Genomic DNA, 26,006 nt, shown 5'->3' with positions numbered 1-26,006 from the left:
GAACTTTCACTTCCAAAAAACAGTACTGTTGACCATGAGATTGGTTCTTTAGGATGTGTAGGGGAATTACTTCTTCACCTGGAAAACAAACTTCTCAGAAAAAGTTGGAAACATCACATATACCATAATCGTAATCGTGGGACATTTCTTCAATCTAGAGTCTGTGCAAAGCAAGGGCTAGGTAATCAGAGGATGTGCAGAACTAGGGTTACGGATCTGGAGGCACTGAAGATATAGGGTTAGGGATCTGGAGGCTATGAAGATCTAGGGATTGTGATCTGGAGGCTCTGCACATCTAGATGTAGGCTTCTGGAGGCTCTGCAGATCTAGGGGTAGGGATCAGAAGGCTCTTGAGATCTTGGGTTACTGATCTGGAGACTTTGCAGACATATGGTTAGGGATCGGGAGGCTTTGAAGATTTAGGGTTAATAATCCTCAGGCTCTGCAGTTCTATGATTCCTGATCCCAAGGCTCTGCAGATCTACGGTTAGGGGTCTGGAGACTCCAAAGATCTGGGGTAAGGGATCGGGAGACTTCTGAAGCTCTAGATTTACTAATCTGGAGGCTCTGTAGATCTAGGGATCTGGAGGCTCTGCAGATGTAGGGTCAGGATTTGGGCAAGCCGTGAACAACAAAAGTCAAGAGTTTATAAAAATAATATTAGAAATTTACATCTCACAAATACATGAGATAAAACTATGATTGGAAAAAAAATCATTAATCAGCCTGAAAATATATTCAGTGGCGGAGCCTCAGCTAAGGTGGAGGAACATCGCCCCACTGACTTCAGTAGGAAAAATACAATTATAATAACGTATCGTTATTATAATGTAACTTTTTCTGTAGAAGTGAGTTGGTCTGGGGATGGGGCCAGGCTGGCCAGAGCAGGGAGAGGAGTGATTTGCACTCCTTAAGTGCGCATGACTGCTTAGCAGGCCCTCTCGGGTCGGCCAAACAGTCTTGCACACTTTGCATCTTCCCCACCAGGCTTGCTTTACACTGCCTGGTGAGGAACATGCAAAGCCTACCAGTCCCCATCTGAGTGCCGTAGTTCAATGCTCGGACCAATCTCAAGGCTGCAGTGCAGCATTTTGATTGGGTGTGGGGAGCCTGGGAGCCCAGGTGTTTCCTCTCCCTTCCTCCAGCCAACAAGACAGGAAGAAGAGGACGGAGAAGAGGCGCTAGCCGGCGGGCCCAGGGAAGGTTTTTTTTTTATTTGTTTTTGTCCCGCACAACCCCCTCTACCTCTGCCCTACCCCTGCCGATAGGTATCAGCCGCTACTGGTTACTGTATGTAATATATCCCTGAATAAAACAGGTCATTTTTAGAATATTTTCATTGGGTTCTGAAATATTACAGATCTTATGGTGTGCGAGGTTTAGTTATATCAGCAGTGCATCATTGTTGCACAAACTTTAAAAATAAATGATAATAAAAAGTTAATTACCTCAGGAACCATTACAAGCCCAAAGGTCAGTCCAAAAAGTATCATGTTGATCCCATACATCCAGCGAAGGAATATAAAGTATGATGCAACTGAAGAGCCAAAATGGCCTGGAATAGAATTAAAAAACAATGTATTATTTTCTTTTCTTTCTTTTTCACCATGTTAAAAAGACATTTCTAAAGCAGTCCTTGGACGTGAGCTCAGGAGCAATGAGGAAGGAAGGTGAGGTGTGCGAAAAACAGCCATCTTGCTAGTAGCTTTACCTAAAACAATTTTGGAGTAATCAGGGCAGTCAAAAATCTCTTTGTCACTATCAATATAACTACATGGATATTAAAGGACGCATGTTTGTCTAAACCATAGTCTCTTCTAATAGTAAAGCATTCTGGTCGTTTATCTCAATTCAAATGCATTGCATACCCGCTTTATGCCTACATAACAATAATTTAACTTTCCGAAAAAACATTACACCTCTTCAGTTTTGCATCTAACACTCGTGTTCTGGCTAGATTCGTAAAGGTGTGATCGTGAGCCTGGCATGTAGACTTGAAACTAGGACTTACAAAGTTTTCTCACTTTATTTTTAATTACTTGAGACTTTTTTCTTAAAACCTTTGAACTTTGGAACATTCACAATGTTTTTAAAAGACTGTGGGGCATATTATCAACGGGTAGCGGTAAATATCGCAAATGGCGCTTAGTGCAAATTTGATTATCGTTGTCTATCGCTGGTTTATATCGCCGTGTTAGCGACGTATCAACAACGCTCTGATAACAGGCGATGTACAAACCAGTGATAGACGGCGATAATCCTCATTAACGTGAAATCCAGCGATGATTTCACACGCTAATGAAAAGCTTGATAATAGGGTTGTGGACGTATCCAGACGATCCACCTCCCATACAAAACATGGCTAAGTCAACTTTCAAGCAGGCGTAAGAATCTGGCGATAACCACAGTTTGCGCTGCCTTCTTAATTGCTTCGCAGTTGCTGGGCTGCGTTGTAAATACTGTGATGTCGTGTTAGCGACATCTGTCATGTTGTTTCTTGGCAGGGGCGCCTACTTTGCATCTAATTAGCGATGTACATCGCTAAGATGCAAAGCGTCACGGGAACTGCAGCTGACATGCGCTAATGCATGGTAGCACCGCCTTGATGATTGTGCGATTAAAAAACGCTGCTATTTATGCGCTATGTGCCAAAAAAGCAGCATTATGTCCCTTGATAATATGCCCCTGGGGTTTAATATCTTGCCAAATGTGGATTACTTTTTGCCAAAAGAAACTTTTGAAGGAATATCTTCAGCAGAAAAATTGACAACATCTCCTCAGCTTTTTGAAGCTGCAAAGTTGTCATCTTCAGGCAACTCTGGCTTCAAATTGTATTTCTTCACACCCTTCCATAAAACCCATGGGAGGGGGTCTGGCAGTTGACAGACGACGGAATAGTGAAAATTAAATCAATAAATAAATCCTATTCCCTAGTCTATCGACTATTCCCCCTTGCCCCTCACCAGTTTTCATACAAAATAGCTGTTACTAAAATGGTATCGGTATTGATTTTAAACATGTCATATTTAAAGTGGCCACTTGGTGGCACTATTACCCTTCGAAATAATTAGACACTATCAAGCTATGCTTACGTAAAATCTACTCCATCTGGGATTGTTATCAATAAAATTGACAGTCTTGCCAAACGTTAATACACAAAAAGACCAGGGTCCTGGGACTGCGATCGTATCTCCCCAATATAGTCCTATTCTGAGGTTTGTAGTGTTCTACATAGCACTCTGTGTACTCAATTTAGTAGTATTCACATGTATGTAAATCTAAAACCTCATCTCACACTTTTTGTTGACAGTATTTCAGACTGTGATGGGATAGTGCATTACGATCCCAATCATACAGCTCCCATGTGGTGAAAAAAGGGAAGCGAGTGTGATGACACCTCACGGACGTACCACCATGCTGACCACTGATAGGTACTCACCAGTGAAGTCCATTGTTGTCATCATTGGCATTCATCACACTCTTAACAGAAGAAAGGAGTGTCCAACAAAAAAGAAAATAACATAAGAGGTGCAAAAATGTGAAGTGCAGGAATAGACACTCTTATCGCATATACCCTTAGCTTATATAAGGCTTATTATATATAACCTTGATTCATATATACATCTCTCATGGATAAGAACTGTTTGGCGTTCACGGACGAGCAAATAGCCGCTATTTTGGCAGGACCCTCACTATTCCCCAAACGCACCCCTTCTAAATACCACAGTAAGAGAAGAATGGGATAAGCTCAGTAACCTGAAAAAGAAGCAATGACCGAATGCTACCGAGCTGGTGCAAGCCCTGCAAGTTTGATAATTAGGATTGAGCAAAAAATCTTTTTGGATGATGCAAAATTCAGGCTCGATTGGAGCTACATGGCGAATAAATGCATGCGAGACTGGCTCATACTTATTATTAGCACTGCACAGAGGCTTAGCGAAGAATTACTGAAAGAAATTTTAGAGCTGGAAGAGAGTATTAGGAGAGATACCACTCTGACTGATACAAAAGAACATCTGAGTAGAATCCAGGAAGATCTTAGTGAGTATAAAACCTAAATGATCAATCAAAAGATAAAAGGTTTACAACGTAACTTAGAGAGATTTACTCACGAGTGGGCCTTCCCTTATATTAACGAAAGCCACTATCAGCCTGGGCCCGAACAACAGAATCTGGGTAGTTACCAGAGGGGTCGGGGTGCAAAACCACTGCCTAAGCGTACTCCTAAAAACTGGAATTTTGACAACACCTCCAGTGAGGAGGAAGAGGAAGGACCACAGGGCTCCAGGGCTAGTAGAGTCAGATTTAATCGACCCAACCAACAAGAGCAAAGTAGTGACGACCTGGGGGCTTTATTAAGAACTTTTTTAGGACGTGGTCAAAGAAACAACAGAGGGGGAGGCCAGTCAGCAGGCGGACGAGGACGAGGGAGGGGCAACCAACCCCAACAATGGCAGTCTTACTCCCCGAGAGTGACACGCAGTCGGGGGAGGAACCAACTGTGAACAACATAGTGGTAAACTTATCAGACCACATACTTATCACCAGTGAAGAACATGTCCTTAATAAAGGATTGGGGTTTGTCCCCACTCCTACACATGATACCTTTCGGTGCAGAGTAGAATTTCACGAAACCATAAAAAAAAATCAAATTGAGGAAGTTCTTTGCTAACCAATCTAGAGAAGATGAAGGTATTTATAACACCAATCTCAGAAAACCTTCCACATTCTGTCCACCTTCCACAGCCACGGGCCCGGAAATTGCTGTCTTTGAATCTAAAGTCTTACAAGACGTCAGTAGGTTTGAGAGCGAAGACCAACCAATCAAACATAAGAATATGACAAGAGAAGATTGGGAGGCATTGAAGAGTTTACAGGAGAACAATGGGCTTACTATAAAACCGGCCGATAAAGGGGGTGCGGTGGTAGAATTAAACACTTCTGATTATGATAAGGAAGTGAAAAGACTACTGAACGTTCGTGAAAACTACCGCCCCCTGAGTAATGAACCCACTAATGACCTACTAAAAATTATACGAGAAATGGTCAAAGTGGCGAAGGAGAATAAATGGATTACGGCGAAAGAGGCAGAGTTCTTGTTTAATGATAAACCTAGAACTCCTGCCTTCTATATATTACCGAAGATTCATAAACCTACTCGCCCCCCCCTGGACGTCCAATCGTCTCAGGCATTCAATCGGTGTTGGAGCCACTCTCTCAGTTCACAGACTTCTTCCTGCGCGAGTCAGTGATCAACCAAAGATCATTTGTAAGAGATACCACTGAGATCCTTAACACCATAGCCGATATGGACTTTGGTTGTGAGACTGAACTCTTGGTCACCATTGATATAGAGTCGCTCTACTCTTGTATCCCTCAGGACGCGACACTGGTGGCAGCAGCTCGCACCTTGAGGGACCAAGAATGGTTTTATGATGTCCCCCAAAGTTTTGTAATGCAATGTGTTGAGATCGCACTTACAAGAAATTATTTTTGTTATGAGGATCAACTTTATTTGCAAACAACAGGGTCATCGATGGGCGCCACTATGGCACCGAGCCTAGCGTGCATATATGTGGGCCAATTTGGAAAGCATGTGGTAGAACATCCCAACAACCCCTTCCAGAGGCATCTTCGCCTCTGGAAGAGGTATATAGATGACATCCTCGGTATTTGGAGGGGCAGTGAAGTTGAACTTTTGTCATTTTTGAATTGGCTTAACTTTCAGGATGAAAGCCTTAGGTTCACGTGGTCTTATAGCCACCATAAGGCCGTGTACCTGGATCTTGATATCAATGCCGTGGAGGGCGGCCTACAGACAAGTGTCCATCAAAAACCTACTGACCGGAACTCTCTTTTACAGTACGACTCATACCATCTGAGATCTTTAAGAGACAACCTACCGGTGGGGCAGTTCATGAGGTACCGCAGGAACTGCTCTTCCACTGAAGGATCTGTTGAACAATCTCAGCAGTTGGTCAAGAAATTACAGGAGAGACACTACCCTATGAAAACCATCAGGAATGCCAGGAAGAGGGCTTTAAATACACCTAGGATCGCTCTTTTAGTTAAAAACACCAAAGAGAAACAAGAATGTGTACCAGTTGTTATGACATTCGACCCCTTAAGCACCAAAATACGTCAGTCCATCCGTAAACATTGGGGCCTATTATCGAATGCCAATTTTGAGATACCACCACTGAGATTTGCGTTTAAACGATCTTGCAATCTCAGGGACAAATTGGTCAACTCCCGTGGCCGCCCTTCTCGCGACAGCAGAGATAACACTCTTCCAAAGGGACATTTCCCATGCGGCCAGTGCTCGGTCTGCTCTATAACAACTAAGACCGCCAACGTCACACTGGACTCAGGACGCAGTTGGTTCCTCTCACGATTCAGTAATTGCAATGCCACAAATGTGGTTTACAGACTGAAGTGTGTATGCGGCTTGTATTATATAGGCCTCACTACCAGGAAGATGAAAACGAGAATTCAAGAGCATTTGAGTACCATTAGAGCAGGGAAATTAACAACAAAACTAGTGCAACATTGCCATAGTACTAAACATGACTTTACATGGGTTGTGCTGGAGACTGTGAAGGGTTTCAATGCTGAGCAAATCCTGTTCTCGAAGGAGGCTCGCTGGATTTTTAATGAGAAAACTGACCAAATGGGGTTGAACAACTGTATTGAATGGAACAAGGTGAACTAGTCAGCCCTACATCGTATTTAGGATGAGGCTGGGTACCCCTGAATGTAAATACCCTGATGCCCTGGAGCCTACTAACCAACATGTCTCAAAAGCACACATATTGTACTCTAGGTCAGTTGATCCCCAGCTAGAAATATCTTGTACACTTACTAATACCTACATCTTTATATAAAAGAGTATATCGGGGAATAAATACAAAAATCTCCCCCTGGTTTTTATAAAAGGGACGTAATATACGGAGGACAATAATAACAGCTTTGTACTTTTTAAGATGAACTTAGGTGGCGTAATAACCATATATCCGTAATTACACTAAATTGTCTGATAAAGTTATGTTTTTTTAAAAACAAATTGGCCCGATTACAACCCCAAAGTAAGATGGCGGCCACCGACATTAGAACTAGGAATCTCACTAAGAGTTCTGCCCAATTTAATATGGCTGAAACGCTCTTGCAAGATCACGCGAGTAATAGCGCGATTAGTAAAAATAAATACAGGAAGTTAAAGCACCAACACGTAGAGAGCGAGAGAATACGCTCCGCGTCGCCTGGGCGGTAAGGAGGGGGGTCCCCGGCGAGAAGGTAGTACATGCGTGCTTTTTAAGTATAGAATAACTAAGAGGCGTTTGCACGACTGTGATATTGATAACACTATGATTGAGCACTGTATGCTTCTCGGTAATGTAATCTGAAGATGCTGTTTGAGAAGCTATATGTGTTCATCCTATACCAAAGCGGGAGAGACGGTGCCGGTTTTAGCAGTGTTCCGCTTTCGAAGGCTTAGTTCTTGCCAGAACACGGGTGTACGATTGGATACTTGCACCGTTTTTAAATCTGTTGGGGAGGATTTGATAATTAAGACTGGCTGAGTCATGTCCCTTCTATTCATAGATACCTACTACAATAGGAACATTGGGTACCCCAAGAGCAAGAGTTGTACAAAAGAAACTTGTTTTGAAACCTGGCAGCTGGTAGGCTACAAGATGGCTTGCTAAGGGTAAATATGCGAATAGGAGTGCAATACAATTTTATATTGAGGTAGTTACTCACAGATCGATTGTAACTATGTGTCTGATTTTACCTTTTGTTGACAGTCTTTTCAGATTGATGTGTCCAACACACGGTGCAGTGGCAAATACAACATAGCCCTGATGAATCTGCATAAAGTTTAGAGGCAGAGAAACATGTTGGCATCCAACAGTGGTATGCATAGTTAGCAACCTACACTGTTTTTTTATTTTGGTTGGATTCACCAATTCAAAGAATAAAGTTGTTGCAAAGTGGGTGAATCCTATCAATTTTATTACATTGTACATCTTTCACCACATTGTGAGGCGTGATATATTCCTGCACTTCACATTTTTGCACCTCTTATGTTATTTTCTTTTTTGTTGGACACTCCTTTCTTCTGTTAAGAGTGTGATGAATGCCAATGATGACAACAATGGACTTCACTGGTGAGTACCTATCAGTGGTCCGCATGGTGGTACGTCCGTGAGGTGTCATCACACTCGCTTCACTTTTTCACCACATGGGAGCTGTATGATTGGGATCGCAATGCACTATCCCATCACAGTCTGAAATACTGTCAACAAAAAGTGTGAGATGAGGTTTTAGATTTACATACATGTGAATACTACTAAATTGAGTACACGGAGTGCTATGTAGAACACTACAAACCTCTGAATAGGACTATATTGGGGAGATACGATATATATAAGATCTCCGCAGTCCCAGGACCCTGGTCTTTTTGTGTATTAACGATTTGAGTGGAGGGCCATCAGGGTTTTGTTTCCCTCTTTGCTCCATAGAGTTTGTGAGTCTTGCCAAACGTGTCAGCATTTTCATGTCACAAAGCACCTGGGCTGAGATTTACAAACGCTTTGTGTGAGGTTTGTGTTACTTTTCTAAAGCAGACCTCATGCAACGTGTTCAGGTGGGATTTCCCAACCACGCAAATTGGGATTTGTGCTGCATAACCCAATGTAATCCAAAGTGGCGTCAAGGGGGAAGTTTATGGGTTGAGACTGGGGTTTCCTATGCAACCACCCATGGGTTTTGACGCAAATTCCTAGCAACAAAGAATTGTAGACACAGATTTGTACCTAAATCATACGTCTCCTTGAGGCAGGTGCAAGAAGAAATATTTTATTTTTCCCCACTACTCATGTGTGCTCCAATGTAGAGCGTAGAAACAAAGTGGAAAAAGCCTTAAAACATGGGTTTTGTACTGGAACAGACCCCTTCTAGTACAAAATCTATGTTTCAGTGAACGGAGACACACTTGCACTATGGCACAAGGGTGTCTGAGTAGACACATGGCTGCCTGAAGTGTGCCAGGGAGAGCGCAGAACAGTAACACATAACAAATATGGCACACACAGCATAACAACATCACATGCTGCTCTATGTTGCCTGACCTCTTGGTAAATCTAGGCCCTGGTTTTACATGGTTTTCAGCATATTCATTAATCAAAACAAACCTCATGGGTCTACAGGAGCAAGAACGTGAAAGAAAAACATGAGGTAAGACCTAGTACAGGTGGAGTATTCCTTTTAAAGGGCAGTTGCATCATTGTCACGCTACGGGCTACAACACCCTCTCTGAGAGGGAGGAGCTCAGGGATGTTTTTTAGGGAAGAAGAATACTAATTTCTTTTCAGATGACCTAAGACCTAAGTGTGATGAGCGTATTCAACCTGAGTTGCCTGGTACACAATCTTTCCTGGCAGACATTGCCTAATAAGCACAGGTGCCTGACCAATGAGCTTGTGAGAGTCTCACCCGGTTTCCTAGGTCATACTCCCCACATGCAGCAGTCACACATTGCCAGATGCACCCTCATACCTCTTACAAAGAAGTACTTATACTATAGACATCACTGTGGAGTAGCAGTCACATTACGACTAACTGCACTCACACTCCTAATTAGTAGTCATACACATCAGAAAAACTGTAACACCTATCTCAAACCGCGTTTACACACCCACTTATCGCCAACATACACAGCGGTACTGGAGACGACTTAGGAGTATGCATCTCACATGAGGAATCAAATCAATCAATCAATCAAGGGTTTGTTAAACGTGACTACTCACCCGTAAGGGTCTCAGAGTGCTGGAGAGGAGGGGAGGTGCAGATTCCAGCGCATCAAGGAAGGGGTCTGTCCGAAAGCCAGGTTTTGAGGTTTCTAGTGAAGATGGGGAGAGATGTTGTCTGCCTAAGGTGGAGCGGTAGGGCGTTCCATGCTCTGGCCGCGAGGAAGGTGAAGGTGCGGCCTCCTGAAATGGTCTTACTGGCACGGGGAACCACAGTGTAGGATTGCTGGGTTGATCGTAGGGCTTTTTGGGGTGTGTGGAAGTTGATTTGGCTGTTGAGGTATGCTGGTCCGGTGTTGTGGAGGGCTTTGTGTGCGTGGGTGAGGATCTTGAAGGTGATTCTAGCCTCGATGGAGAGCCAGTGGAGTATGCGCAGGTGTTGAGAGATTTGGCAGTGTCGTGGTAGGTTGAGGACCAGTCTTGCGGAGGCATTCTGGATGTTTTGTAGCTTGCCGTGAGGTTTTTGGTTATTCCGGCGTAGAGTGTGTTGCCGTAGTCGAGTCTGCTGATGACGAGGGCGTGGGTGACGGTTTTTCCGTCCTCAAGCGGGATCCATTTGAAGGTCTTACGTAGGAGGCAGAGGATGTGGAAGCAGGAGGATGTGACAGAGTTGATCTGGTGGGCCATTTTGAGCTCAGAGTCTAGGGTGATTCCAAGGTTGCGTGCGTGGTCTGTGCGGGTGGATGGGCTACAGAGGGCAGGGGGCCACCAGGTGTCGTTCCAGGCATCAGGGTGTGGGCCCATAATGAGTACTTCTGTTTTGTCGGTGTTGAGTTGTAGGCAGCTGCTTTTCATCCATTTGGCGACAGCTTCCATGCCTTCATGGAAGTTGTGTTTGGCTTCGTTGGATAGGGAGAGGATGAGTTGGGTGTCGTCTGCATATGAAACAATGTTGAGTCAGTAGGTTCTTGACGATGGGGACTGTTGGACCCGGCCTCGTGGCGTGGTTCGCCTCTGTCCCTCCACACCCTGTGAGCGTAGGCCTGTGCCCCGAGTCCCCTGCGCAGCCTCCCCGTTAGTGTAGCCTGCACCCCGAGCCTGGTCGTCCTACTCCAGTTAAACCTAGATCCCCCTAGAACCTCGACCAGGCCTGCCTTTCCCGCTCCACGCCCGGCTCCGAGCGCCTAACCTTGCATGCCCCACAAGGCCCGGACGCCATCTTCCCTTCCCAACATCCCTGTCTCCCTGGGCCGAGCGTGACCCCGGCCCCAGCGAAACCCAGACTCCAAAGGCGCGCCAGTCCCGGCTGGGGGGTAAAGGGCTCCCCGAGTGAGATAAGCCAGGGAGTTTCGATGGCACCTCCGGCCTCCCCTGAGGGGCTGGTTTCTGTCACACCTTTGGCCCTCCCCTGTGGGCCAGTTTCGATCACCCCTCTGGCCTCCCCGAGTGCTGGCTCCAGACCCGCTGGGCGTCTGGGAATTCCTGGACCCATCTTTCAAAGGGATCAAAGAGCCAACCGCCGGACCTCACCAATGACCAGCCCCCCCGGGCAGGAGACCTCTGCCTGCGAGGGTCCGGAGATCAAAGAGTCAAAGGACTATAACTGGGCCCGCCCGACAACTAGCGGGCAGTTGTATCTTGGACCTAAAGCCCTGCTGATCTGATCGCGGCTGACCCTAAGAAGACTCATCCTGAACCTCTGAGCCCTGCTGAAGCTGTCGCGGCTCAAGCTGAACTTGTAACCATCAGAGCCCTGCTGACGCTGTCGCGGCTCAAGCTGAACCTGCAACCATCGGAGCCCTGCTGACGCTGTCGCGGCTCAAGCTGAACTCGCAACCATCGGAGCCCTGCTGACGCTGTCGCGGCTCGACCTCTAAGACCATCGGAGCCCTGCTGACGCTGTCGCGGCTCAAGCTGAACCTGCAACCATCGGAGCCCTGCTGACGCTGTCGCGGCTCAAGCTGAACTTGCAACCATCGGAGCCCTGCTGACGCTGTCGCGGCTCGACCTCTAAGACCATCGGAGCCCTGCTGACGCTGTCGCGGCTCTCACGAACCTCTCCAGATCGAGCCCTGCTGACCTCGTCGCGGCTCGAGGAGTACTCTGGTCCGGCTGGACCATCGAGACCACCATCACGACAGAGCCGACTCGACGGAGGTGAGGCAGCCAGTACGTCCATCATCCCGTACCCCCCCCGGCTCGAGGATTGAGAGCTGTGCGTAGGGTACGCCGCGTACTGACCCAGAGACTAAAAGACTGTCCCGCTTCCCCCTTCCCGAATCCTCCAAGACATTGTGGTCCCTTGACCACTGTGTATACAAGAGTGCTTCCTTCGTTATTTGCTATATAAAGAACTTGTTACTAGAATCCAACGGTGTGGTGTCTGTTCGTAGTGTGGTGTGAGCTCAGTGTGTACGATCCTAGACCCGAAGTCCTCCCCGGTGGGGACCTCCCATTCAAGACTCGGCCAGTTCTGTGGGAGAGGTGGATCTTGGGGTGACCGGGTGAGCACAACCTGGCCCTCGGAGATCGCCCCTTCCAACATTGGTGGCAGCGTCGCGATAAGAACCTACGTCTAGGGATCGTACAGCACTGACACACTACCCGAACGAAGAGCAACCATGAGCCTCACGAGGGACAAGACCACCTTCCAGATGGAGCTGCTGGGAGACTATTCGCACCGTGAGCTCAAGCAATTCTGCAAAGATCTCCGTATCCCGTCAACGGGATTAAACACCAAAGAGGACTTTCAACAAGCTCTAACAGCCTGGGTGGAGACCGGAGACCAACCTCCAGCACCGACAGAAGCCGATGGAGGGGGAGCACCACTGATCGAAACCCACGCCCCAGAGCAAGAAAGAGCAGAGTCCCCGACGCGGACTCACAGCACGGAGAGAGGTCTATCTCGAGAAGAGATGACCGACCGAAAACGCAACCGAAGCCACGAGCTAGAACTAGCCCGTTTAAAGATGGAGGTAGAACTCAAGCTGGCCGAGAAAAAGCTAGCCATCGAGCAGCTACGGCTGCAAGGAGAACTGGAGGAGAAGAAACTCCAACGAGAACATGACGGAAAGAAGCTCCAGCTGGAGCACGAGCGCAGCGTATTGGAAATAGAACTCAAGGCCCGGAACGAAGGCAACAAAACAGCAGCGACCCGAGAGTCTGTTCCCCCAGTGGAACCCAAGGTCCACATCCCCAAGGATGTGGTCAAAGAATATTATAAAAATGATGACATCCAGCAATGGTTCAAGGCGTACGAGGTAGCCATGACCTCCCACCGAGTTCCGCAGAAAGATTGGGGAGCCGGGCTGTGGGGTCGATTCCTGAGTGAGGGGAGAGACACCCTACTCGACCTACCGTCTGCCGAACAGACCTCCTACAGCCACATGAAAGAGGCCCTCCTCACAAGGTACGGGCTCACCCCAGAAATGTACCGCCAACGCTTCCGAGAATGCAGGAAGATCCCCGGCACCACGTGGGTAGAATATGTCAATTTCTACAGCCGGGCCCTGGAAGGGTGGATCAAGGGCAGCAAAGTATCCACCTTCGAGGGGCTCATCGACCTCATTGCCTACGAACATTTATCCCTGAATTGCTTTGTGGAACTCCGACAGCACCTCCTGGACAGCAAGTTGGCTGACCCCCGGAAGCGATCGCTGGGTGAGCACCAGAGTCCCCCGGGGGCCCGGGGGAGATTCTGGCCGAAATGAACAGGGATCGTCGCGCCAGAGGGGAGGGGGGAATCAGAATAGACAGAGGGGTTCCCAGGTAGGGTCCCCGCGTAGTCCCCCCAGAAACCAGCCCGGCACCTCGCATCCCACAGCACGCGCAGGGTTTCCCCCAGCTAAGCCAGGGCCCCGAGTCAGCCAAGCCTGCTACCATTGCCAGAAACCCGGGCACTATGCCAATGACCCCCGCTGCCCCTTGTTCCAGAAGCCTGCCGCTGCAGGGCTCCCAGTGCGCCACATTACCTCAGTAGCTCTAGAAGAGGAGGGGGAGGAAGAGTTCGAGGGAGCAGACCCCGCAGCTATGATGTTAGTCTCCCTGGGTGATAGGGAGATGGTCCCAGGAGCCCCCCTATCCGACAACACAGAGAAATACCGACAGCAGGTGACTGTCAATGGCCATCACATAGGGGCGCTCCGAGACACTGGGGCCAGTATCACCGCCGTCAAACGGCACCTAGTCACCGAAGCCCAGATTGTTCCCCACATCTCCTGCAGGGTGATCGCAGCTGATAACTCCGTCCGCACCTGCCGGATAGCTCAAGTCCCGTTCGAATGGGGGGGCGTCTCTGGGGAGTTACGAGTGGCAGTCCGCTCCGACATGCCTGTGGACTGCCTGCTCGGCAACGATCTAGAGAGCTCCCCATGGCAGCGGGTTGAGAAAAGGACCCACTTAGAGATGGTGGGCCTACCCGAGTGGGCCTGTGTGAGTACCCGGTCGATGACCGCCCGAAGGACCACCCCCGAAGGGGAGACCTTAGAGGCGGCACCGGCGACCCCCGAGGACCCCGAGGTCCCTAAATCCTTTGAGACCCCTGAGCTGTTCCCCAGGGAGAGCTTCCCCCCCGACGCAGGTCCCCTCGGCCCTGGTGTCGAACCGACCCCGAGCTTGGACGACCTTCCTGAGCTGGCCCAATGGCGCCAGGAAGGGGGACCGTCCTGAGAAGAATTCTGCCTAGAGCAGACAGCCTGTCCATCCTTGGTGGGGCCGCGGCAGCAGGCCGCCGCCCAGGCCGCCGGTGACCAGTCTGGCTACCACTTTGTCTATTGGGAAAACGGCCTCTTATACAGCGAGCAAAAGTCCGCCGAACTAGGGTCCGGCCGAGTGCTGGTGGTCCCCCTACGCTTCCGCGGCTTTCTCCTGAACCTGGCCCATGACGTGCCCCTGGCGGGACACTTGGGACAAGACAAAACGTACCAGCGCCTGGTCACCCACTACTACTGGCTGGGCATGCGCTCCGATGTGGAGGCCCACTGTAAGTCCTGCCCCACTTGTCAGTCCAGCGGAAAGAGCGGAGGGAAGCGCAAGGCTCCTCTCCAACCCTTCCCCGTGGTCAGTACCCCCTTTGAGAGGGTGGGAATCGACATTGTGGGCCCCCTCGACCCCCGGACCTCCTTGGGGCACCGCTTTATCCTTGTCTTGGTGGACCATGCCACCCGATACCCCGAAGCCATTCCCCTCCGAACGGTGACCGCCCCCGTAGTGGGGCGGGCCCTCATGGCCATCTTCTCCCGGGTGGGATTCCCTCGAGAAGTCGTCAGCGACCGAGGGACCAACTTCATCTCGAAATACATGAAGTCCCTGTGGCAACAATGTGGGGTGACGCACACATTTACCACCCCATATCACCCCCAGGGTAACGGTCTGGTGGAGCGATTCAACCGGACCCTCAAAGGAATGATCATGGGACTCGAAGAGCCCCTGAGGCGTAAGTGGGACGTCCTCCTTCCCTGTCTCCTATTCGCATACCGCGAAGTCCCCCAGAAGTCCCTGGGAATCAGTCCCTTCGAGCTGCTCTACGGGCACCCCGTCCGGGGACCCCTCACCCTGGTCAAGGAAGGGTGGGAGACGGCGGCCCCAGAGCCCCCTCCCGATGTGTTTCGATACTTTTGGCCCTCCGGAACCAGACGAGGAAGTTCCGAGAGCTGGCCGAGGCAAACCTCGAGGCCAGCCAAGAACAAATGAAACGGTGGTATGACCAAAATGCCACTCTGGTCGAGTTTCAGCCCGGACAGCGGGTCTGGGTGATGGCCCCTGTGGAGCCCTGTGCCCTGCAAGACAAGTGGACAGGGCCCTTCAAGGTGGTAGAATGCAAGAGTCAGGTGACTTATCTCATCGACGTGGAGTCCCCCCGGAACCCCTTGCGGGTCCTTCACATAAACCGCCTCAAACCCCACTTCGCCCGATCCGAGTTGAGCTTACTCCTCGCCACGGAAGATGGGGAAGAAGAAGAAACGGAGCCTCTCCCCGATCTCCTGTCCACAAAAGAAAAAGATGGCTCCGTAGAGGGGGTGAGTCTCTCCTCCTCCCTCTCTCCTGCGCAGCGCGAGGACTGTCGCCAGTTACTGTGACAATTCTCGGACCTTTTCTCCCTCACCCCCGGCATCACCAACTGGTGCGTCCACGACGTGGACACCGGGGACAGCCCACCGGTACGGCACAGAGCCTACCGCGTCCCTGACCGAGTCCGGGCCTGCATCAAGGCCGAGGTATCGAAGATGTTAGCTCTCGGGGCGGTCGAAGCCTCTGACAGCCCATGGGCTAGCCCCATGGTCCTGGTTCCGAAGGCAGCCGCCCCCGGTGCTGTTCCCGAGCTGAGGTTCTGCGGTGACTACCGCGGGCTCAACGCAGTCACCAGAACCGATGCTCATCCCATCCCCCGAGCCGACGAGCTTATCGATCGCCTCGGGGCTGCTCGTTTCCTCAGCACATTCGACCTGACCAGTGGGTACTGGCAGATCGCCCTCACCGAGGGAGCAAAGGAAAGATCCGCTTTCTCCACCCCGGATGGTCACTACCATTTCAGGGTGATGCCCTTCGGAATGAAGAACGCCCCCGCCACCTTCCAGCGACTGGTGAACCAGGTCCTGGCGGGGTTGGAAGAGTTCAGCGCTGCGTATCTGGACGATATCGCAGTCTACAGTTCCCACTGGCCTGAGCACCTCCAGCACCTCTGGACGGTGCTGACCGCCCTGAGGAGGGCGGGTCTCACCATTAAGGCAAGCAAGTGCCAGATCGGACAAGGGTCCGTAATCTACCTCGGGCACCAGGTCGGAAGCGGCCTCGTAGCCCCCCTCCAGCCCAAGATCGATGCCATCGTGGCCTGGGAGGCCCCCACGACCCAGACGGAAGTGCGGGCGTTTCTAGGGCTCACAGGGTACTACCGCCGGTTCATCAAGTGTTACGGCAGCATGGTAGCCCCCCTCACGGAGTTAACCTCCAAAAACCAGCCGAAGAAAGTCAGCTGGACCTCCGCCTGCCAAGAGGCGTTCGAAACGTTGAAAGACGCCATGTGCACCGCCCCCATCCTACAGGCCCCGACTACTCACGAGAGTTTGTAGTCCAGACGGACGCGTCCGAGCATGGCATCGGAGCTGTCCTGTCCCAGGTGAACGAGAACGGCCTAGACCAACCAGTGGCATTCATTAGCCGGAGGCTACTCCCTCGAGAACAAAGGTGGAGCACCATCGAGCGGGAGGCCTTTGTGGTGGTTTGGGCCCTGAAGAAGCTGAGGCCCTACCTGTTCGGTACTCACTTCCGGGTCCAGACCGACCACCGACCTCTCCGGTGGCTAATGCAGATGAGAGGGGAGAACCCCAAATTGCTGCGCTGGTCCATCTCCCTCCAGGGGATGGACTTCACTGTTGAACACCGGCCTGGCTCTGACCACGCCAACGCAGACGGCCTGTCCAGATTCTTCCGCCTCAGCGAAGAGAACCCCCAAGAGGATGGGTAGTTCTCCCCGCCTTCAGCTGGGGGGGACGCGTGTTGGACCCGGCCTCGTGGCGTGGTTCGCCTCTGTCCCTCCACACCCTGTGACCGTAGGCCTGTGCCCCGAGTCCCCTGCGCAGCCTCCCCGTTAGTGTAGCCTGCACCCCGAGCCTGGTCGTCTTACTCCAGTCAAACCTAGATCCCCCTAGAACCTCGACCAGGCCTGCCTTTCCCACTCCACGCCCGGCTCCGAGCGCCTAACCTTGCATGCCCCACAAGGCCCGGACGCCATCTTCCCTTCCCGACATCCCTGTCTCCCTGGGCCGAGCGTGGCCACAGCGAAACCCAGACTCCAAAGGCGCGCCAGTGCCGGCTGGGGGGTAAAGGGCTCCCCGAGTGAGATAAGCCAGGGAGTTTCGAAGGCACCTCCGGCCTCCCCTGAGGGGCTGGTTTCTGTCACACCTTTGGCCCTCCCCTGTGGGCCAGTTTCGATCACCCAATTCAATTCAAAAATTTCTTTATTCGACTGTCTAAAATGCAGTCATAAAAGCAAGTAAAAATACATATATATACAGTTCATTGTCAGAAAAGTGCAGCGAGAAAGATATAAACAGGTAATCACAAATAGATTAAATGATAACACGAACCAATGTGAGTATACTTATTAGAGACTTAAATATTAAGATAAAAACAGTTCAGCTGGGGGTCAACCTTCCATACTTTGTCTAAATTTCAGGGCTGTTTTAAAAAAGTTACAAGTAAAAAAAGTGCTATCATAGTGCAGCATTTGAAGGTATAGTAGAGCTGGCTTGATTTGCACAAAATTCAGTTTTTTAAGCAGAGGTTTTAAAAATATATTCCGTGGTCTCGAGTAAAAAATACACAAGAATAAAAAGTGAGCCAGGTCTTGCGGAGACTTATTGTCACAGCCGCAAGGTGGCAACACTTGACCTCTATGGGCTCCGCTCGGCACAGCTAACAATAGGTGATATAAACCAAAACGGAATCTGCTCAACAGGAAACGCTCATGTCTTGATATATGCCAAGATAGATATGGTTCAGAGCGTATACAAGTCTTGGTTAAAATATGGCTGATTACACTACCCTTCTTCAACTCAGTTTCTTCCCTAACCAGTTGTCGATTTAATAAAAAGGTATCCTTTACATAGTTAACATCTTTCTTGGATATATGCTGAGGTGCTGAATAAAGGTCCAACCTGCCCAGATCTTTAAAGCAGTTTCTAATATATTTCAGCCAGGGTATCTTGAGTTACCCTTCCCAGGTGAGGGCCTCAAGAAGGATATTATGAGTTAATGGTATTGAGTCATTCATCCAACAGTTCAACCAGCAGAGCAGAGGATTTACAGCAATTGTATCTCCTAAATGTGGTGTGCCGAGTTCCTCATGGACAGAAAAATTAGCAATACTTTTTGGTAAACACAGGACCTGTTTCAGGAAGTTATTTTCAAGAACTGTAAGGGCATCCACTGGAGCAAAGCCCCAGAGTTCGCTTCCGTAACAGGCAACCGCGATGCTTTTTGCTTGGTATAACTTCATTATGGCGGTCACCGGTGTGTTACCCATTTTGCGTGCAAAGTCCATTATTCCGGCATTGGTCCTTAGCATTTCACCTTTCTTTTTGTGTATGGCGGGGCCCCATGATAATTTATGATCAAACAATACTCCAAGGTATGAAAAGGTTTTTGTAGATGGTATTTTTTCCCCGTTAACTGAGAAGGGGTAATGTTTTTTTGATCCTGAACCTACCATCATAACAAATGATTTGGAATTGTTGATATTCAGGGCTCGTAAGGTCATAAATTGAAGAAAGGAATCTAATAATTTTTGAAGTCCAAGTGCAGTTCTGGATAAAAGGACGGCGTCATCTGCGTAGAGCAGAACAGGCACGCCCTTTTTTCCAATGCGAGGATAGTCCGTATCAATTTTTAAAAGGTGTTCCTCGAGTCCATTTATACATAGATTAAAAAGAAAAGGTGCTAAAATACAGCCCTGCCTGACCCCCCGGTTGATTTTAAAGTCTCTCGTTACTTTCAAATCTTTAGTGTAACGAACATTGGCACGTGTATCATTATGGAAGTCAGCCAGAAAGTTGATCAAGTTGTTTTCAACGCCCATGTTCTGCAAGACTACCCAAAGTTTACTTCTATCGACACAATCAAAGGCCGAAGAAAGGTCCATGAAGGCCATATATAATGTTCCTTTTCTGGCTTGAGTATATTTGCCACTGATTAAATATAAGTTCACACATTGGGTAGTTGTAGAATGCCCTGGTCTGAATCCATACTGGGCAGGGGCCATTATGCTGTTTTGTTTGGCCCAGGCGTTCAGCCGGTTTAAGAGGATCGCTCCCACTACCTTTGCAACTGAATTTATCAGGGAAATTGGTCTATAGCAAGCCGCTTTTGTTCTGTCGCCCTTTTTATATACAGGGACGATAGTGGATGCTCCCCAAGACTTGGAAACCCCAATTTCGACCCCCGCGTTGATGACAGCTGTGAGAATAGGGGCCCAAAAGGGAATATTAGATTTAAATAAATCCGGTGGAAGACCGTCTGGGCCCGGGGCTTTATTACTAGTAAGACCATGGATCCCTAGTTCAACTTCTTTGATAGTAAAGTGCAGAGGTATGTTTTCAGGAAGTTTGAGAGTTAGCATTGTCTGTGGGGCGTCACTCATAAAGATGGAACTGAAATGAGAGATCCATTCGTTCTCCGGTATGACGGTTCCGAGGCTGTCGGCATTCGGATCATCAAAGAGTGGCTTGTTGATTATGCTCCAGAATTTCGAACTATTGCCCAGAATTGAAGGATCTAGCAGAGACTCCCAGATTTTAGTTTTTATAGTCTTTTTGCGTAATGCAATGGTGTTTTTATATTCTGCGCGTAGGGCCTTAATAAGTGCAGAGTCTCTTGGCTTATTCTTGAGGGCAGCTTTTAGTTTTCGATTAACTAAGGAACAGGCATGATCGAACCAGCGTGGTTGTTGGGCGAATGTTCCCTTTACGGGTACAGAGAACAGTTGATCAATCTTTTTTGTCACCACTGTGAATGCAGATAGGATGGATTCCGGAGGAGTGGAGTTTGATCCACAAAGGTTGAGTTCTGTATCACAGTGCTTTACAACGGACTCGTGCAATTTGTCGCTATTTATCAAGTTCCATTTCAAGCGGCGGTTGTTATTAACCGGTTTTAACACTCCCGGGTCCTTGATATTTTTCCGAAGTGCAAAAGGACCACGTTGTAGCTCAAGATAGAGAGGATTGTGGTCACTGTAAATACTTTCGAGTATATCAAAGCTGAGAACCTGATTAACCACACCAGCTGAAAGAAGGATGTGATCTATAAAAGAGCCTGACTCTGAGCCTTTATAAGTTGGATTTTTAAAGGTAAAGGAGTCGACCTCAGAGATAATGCCATGGTCAGGTTCAGGGCGTCCATTAAAGTGTTCAATCTTGTTCCACGTTGGCAATGAGCAAAGTGAGGACCTGCTTTATTTCCACAACCCAAAGAGCCCAGGGATGTTATAAGAGGATTTCCACAGATGTGTGTGTTGTAATCGCCAACAATTATTTTATCCTGGGACAATTTTGTCTGGCTTTCACTTAGATGATTTTGAAGAGTGACGATGTTACATTCGCCCGGTGAAGAAACAGAATTATAGAAATTGACCAGGGTTATTCCTTTCTTCCCCTTTCTAAGGTCCAGGATCTGGATGTTTCTATTTTCCAGCTGCAAATGGTTTATCTCAGATTTAAAGGACAGACTAATAAATATTGCTAATCCCCCCTTTGCCCTGCCACTGGGTGAGGGGGATGCATGGACAAAGAAACTTTGGAATTCCTCAATGAAAACATTACTGTCTACTAACCAGGTTTCCTGGAAACATAATATGGTGTAGTTTTTAACAAAGGATACCCACAACGGGTCATTAGTTTTAGAAGCCAGTCCTGCGATATTCCATGTCAGTATTTTAATTGAGTGGAAGTCATTATGCTCTAGTGATAATGCAGGGGTTAATTTGATAGTAGCTAAAGATTGAGAGACTATATGGGTAGGAAGGCTGCATGCTTCAGGTGAAGAAGGGGTAGGGATGTGGTCTGGGAAAGAGCTAACTGGGTGAATAGAGCTCGTCAATGTGGCAGTAATGTCTAAATTGACCTCAGAAAAGTTAGAGGTTATTAATGAATCGACCTTGGATACTACGGGGTTATACACCATGTCAGAGCAGTAAACAAAGGGCAAGTCAGATGGCAGTCAATCAACCTCGTCCAGTTGGTCGTAGTTATAGAGTACATCATATATATTTGACGTTGAGAGCCCGTAATTATTATATTGAAAGTTAGGATGATTATGGGCTCGATGATGTTGCTGAGGGTTGATGATTATATGTTTTACTTCCCCAAGGGTAAGCATATGGGTATGGTTCAACGCCCATTGGCATGCCTTGAGGGGGAACAAAAGGGGTCGACCAGGATTGAGGATATAGTTGCGTGTTATAGGGTCCTTCTTGAACATAGTGATGTTTATATTTATTCCTTTGGCTATTGGATCGAACAGGATAAAAGTAACTAAGACCCATTGCACGAATCAGACTGTTTGTCGAAGGGCTCCTCCAATCTGTAATAAATTTCGCCACTCCTGCGTATTTAAAGGTGACCACAATGCAGTCGCCCTCTGTGGATTTAAAACGTGTGCCCACCCACTCTACTCTCTTAACATGCAAGATGGTTCCTATTATATGGGAGGGAAGAGGCCTGTTTTTAGTTAGCCATTGCATCACTTTGTTCTTTAATTCCTCATGTGTTTCCTCCCTATTTTCATCTGCTTTAGGTACCCCAATCATAACTATTGTGTAAGGGTTAGACTGTGGTGGTGTTGGAGGGTGAATTTTTACCTGCATAGCTATCCAAGGACACACCTATCACCTGCACGACATGACCCCTGTGTAGGCCCTGCTGTCTAGAAGTTACAGGCCTCAGTTACGTTGCCCTGAGCACTGCCATTTTCTCTTAGCTTAAGCAGAAGCAGAAAGCAGGTCTGACCCGAGCTTCACCCTGCTGCTCTTGTCTGCAAGGACCCGCACCCCTACCAGGCCCCACCTCATTGTATCTTTCTCACAAGCTGTAGAAGTCAAGTTCCTCAATAAATCTTGCAACATACCCCACGTCCCCCACCTAAGCCATGAATAGAATAAGGGAAGCTCGCACCACAACTACGTCAAGCAAGATATCCGATAAACTAAAGATACATGTGGCGAAATGTTATCTCGGACTGCCTGATTGACACATGAATAGAACCCTTCGAAGCAATAATAACACATTTCTGATTAATGACAAACTTCCAGTCAGAATGGCAGGAACTCAGTCTAGGCTAGCGTATGTGCCACACAATTACGAGAAGGTAGTCACATTTACACCAATGATGGGAAAGTCACCAGGCAGGGGCGTGAGAGGCGACAGAAGGATATGTGGTTCGAGGTGACGTGATATAGCGTGACCATAGGCCCCTCACCCCTGAACAATATAAAAGGCTGGTCCGCCAGAGTATCGTTGAACTACTCCGCGTCTGCACTTGAGTGTCGGACAGGAGTTTTTCCCAGGGGTTACTCGAGATAGCCCTTGTTCCATGTGCTTAGGCTATGCTCCTCCATTGTATACTTTGCTTTATAATACTTTTTCCTTATTGCATTCCAGTTATATTTCGCCATCTGAAATGTTATATTTGCTATGTTTTCTCTGACCTTGTTTTATCTTTACTGCATTAGAAGTGTTTAACTTGTACTTGCAGGATATGACTTTATATACAGTGGTATGTGTACCCATATGTGCTTAGCCTTTTTCTATGCAATCAGCCTCAAAGCTCAAAAGTGTACTTAAAGCAAAGCCTCTCTCATAGCAGCTGCAAACTGTACTTTGTAGAACTCAAACTGGTCCATGTGACTTTCAAGAGAATGCTGGGTACAGGGCCAAGTATTACGTGGTTTTTATGCTATCATTGATTATTTCTAGAAGCTGTGTCTTCAAATAAATTGTACAACTCTCAGGCTTCCGTCTCCAGTGGCTCATATATATGTTTTTTCCTGTTTTTAGAGCAAGCGTTCCAGGAGCACCTGCAGAGTCCCCTGGCCCCTCCTGCCCCTAATTAATCATCCCCTCCGTCATTTTGGTGACCTCGACGTGATAATAAGGAGTTAAACTGACAGGATGCAGCTGGTTCCTAAGGAGGAAGTACTAAACTGCTAGACGATTCTGCGCAACCGTCCTGCTGGGCCATTGTGAGGAGACCTCAGCGCTGAGGGGTAAGCATACATATTATTGTGTCTGCCCGCCGCTGCGGTGTCTCTCTCTTGGGTGCGGCCGAATGGTGTTCAGTGTTGTAGTGCAGCAGTGCTTCTGCCAATGGTCCAGGCTTCCTGTCTGTTAACCTTGTTATATGATTCTGCGCAGAGGAAGGGATTGTGTGCCATGTGGAGACTGAACCTGACAGTTAGGTGATTACTGAGATTCATGTGTTTCCTCTTTGCTTTGTGAATAGTCGCATGTTATTGCTAAAGCCTCGTGTAAATACAAAGTAGGATTGTGTTTGTCATCCTTATTTTTAGCTTTTTATTCAGGATTTATTTAGCGGTTAAAGGGAGCCCCTGTTGCATATAGAATACAGGGAAGGAGAGCCGCACGTGGCAGGTCTCTCAGCTTATGGTGGAGCCTCCTCTCTGGGGGAGGGCCTTTGATACACCTACCATAGGGTGTCAAGGAAGAGAAGGTGAATTATACATCTTTCTGCTTAAAGGGAACCTCTGAAGTTACAGGGAAGGAAGAGTTGCGTCTGGCATCTTTTCGATATATTCGTGCAAGTGATCCTCTGTTAGGAGTGACAGAGACGAGGAAATCTCTCATGTCAGTAGTCCATGAGAAAGAAGGAATTTCAGCAGGTCCGATTAGCTACCGTGACCTTTGATCTTTCCTTAATTTAGCGGTGATATCCCCTGCTGTATGTCCAGGGAAGAGTTCTGTGCGGGACTAGGACGTTTATTTACTCATATTGTAGGCATTATATTTTCGCCAAGCTAAACGTGGTTTGTTACTCATTGCCATAGAGCGTGATTTTTGTAAAATAATTGTTGAAGTGTTTACATTTCACTTATGCTCTTATTAGATACCTGTTTAAACACAGACCTGCATGTTAGCACCTAGTGTTTAATGGTGAATGTATTTAGGTTCATAGAACAAGAACTCTTGTGTGATCCTTACTGTTTTCATGGTCTCTTTTGTTAGGAGTCACTGGCTGGCACAGAGGCTGACCATAGCAAAAGTATACTATTGATATATAAGTGCATTATGATTGTTTATCTTTCTTTGACTGATTATAAACTGTGAACATCGCATTTCTGTGTAACACTGTGATGTCTGGCCCCATACCAATATTATTGTTTAGGGAAGGGGCCCGTTAAGTAGAAACTGCTGCTAATATATTTTGTGGCCATCATTTGAAAACTGGGTTATGCTTTAGCGAGATCCAATAACTCGGGAGAATGTAAATGTATTTTGGTGTATCCCATGTACGTTGATCTGCCACTGACTAACTGAAGAAAGTCTATAAGCTACAGCATTTCGAGCGCCACGGCTGTTACACAGACATATTGTTTTCTTTTCTTCTTGCTGTTGCTCCCCTGTGTGCACACCTGGCAATACAGGATTTCCCCTTCCCTCCACGAGCACTGCAGGCTCCACAAGGGAGGACACAGAGAAGTACTCTGCACTTTCTGGATGACTGGGTGTCATTTAGCATAGCATGACATTTTTCCTTTTTAACTGCATTCCACACAAATGAATAGGATACATAACTATAGGACATACAAAACGACACACGCCATACACGTGCAGATTTTTATGACATTACCAGGACTAGAGGTACCTGCTATTGTGACATCATTGTGGCCTCACAAACCTTTGCATAGCAAGGTTCTTGAGGCTTGTTTTGGTAACCATCCTACTGCCCTGGAATTCCCTGACAATTCCCCAGAAGGTATTTACAACGGCCCAGAAAAAGAAGAAATTAGAGGGGCATTTTATTCCATCATTACAGAAGCATTAGGTGATGAGCTTGTGGTAAACTGCCCCACTCCCGAAAACAACTGACAGGAGGTCAGCCAGATGTCCGGTACATACATGAGCTATAGTGGACAACAAATAGTTGAGGTAATTCTACACATATTAGACAATAAAATTGTATCAGTGCAGAACGTGGGCGAACAAACTCATAGAAAATATAACAGAAGCGAAATTTCCCTAATATCTAGAGCGTGGGACTTATTGGGAATCCCACTCACACAGGGTACTGAGATAAGGGCATCTACATTGCATCTAGTGAAACTGTGCCTCCCAGTGCCAACGTATACATCCCCCACTGATAACACACAACTTACACTTCAGTCAGTAGGTAGTGTAGTAAGTAGCGAAAAGCCCTGATACTGCTCACCAGTGTTCACTCACACCGCCTTCTCCAAACACCAGCTGCCCGGAGGGGCAGGGAGATTCACAGGATACCCTCACTCTACTAGGCTGTGAGCATCACGCCCACGAGTTACATGACCAGCTGCAGCAGCAGCCATCACTAAGACTCACAGGACTGTTACAAAGACACCCTTCCACGACGCATTATCCAGAAATGTGGGCATATTCACAAAACAGCATTTTAAAAGGAGATTAGTTTCGCCACATTCACTGCCACAGATAGCCCACCTCAAAGAAAACTCGACTCTAGGAGATGAGCAGACAGCCCAGGCAAAAACCAAGACTA

The 26,006-nt window shown here is 47.9% G+C and overlaps 1 protein-coding gene across 1 annotated transcript in view; it reads right to left on the bottom strand.

Moving 5' to 3' along the window:
- Positions 1 to 26,006, bottom strand: part of TMC1 (transmembrane channel like 1) — a 654,455-nt gene that overhangs the window by 511,481 nt on the left and 116,968 nt on the right. The window contains exon 5 of the mRNA XM_078677802.1: positions 1,449 to 1,555. Within this exon, the coding sequence (XP_078533928.1) occupies positions 1,449 to 1,555 (107 nt within the window). The remainder of the gene's footprint in view (positions 1 to 1,448; positions 1,556 to 26,006) is intronic.

Source organism: Lissotriton helveticus, chromosome 2_1 (assembly GCF_964261635.1).
Source record: "Lissotriton helveticus chromosome 2_1, aLisHel1.1, whole genome shotgun sequence".
NCBI lineage: Eukaryota > Metazoa > Chordata > Amphibia > Caudata > Salamandridae > Lissotriton > Lissotriton helveticus.
Note: the sequence above shows the minus strand (reverse complement) of the source record. Positions and strands in the feature narration are given on the sequence as shown.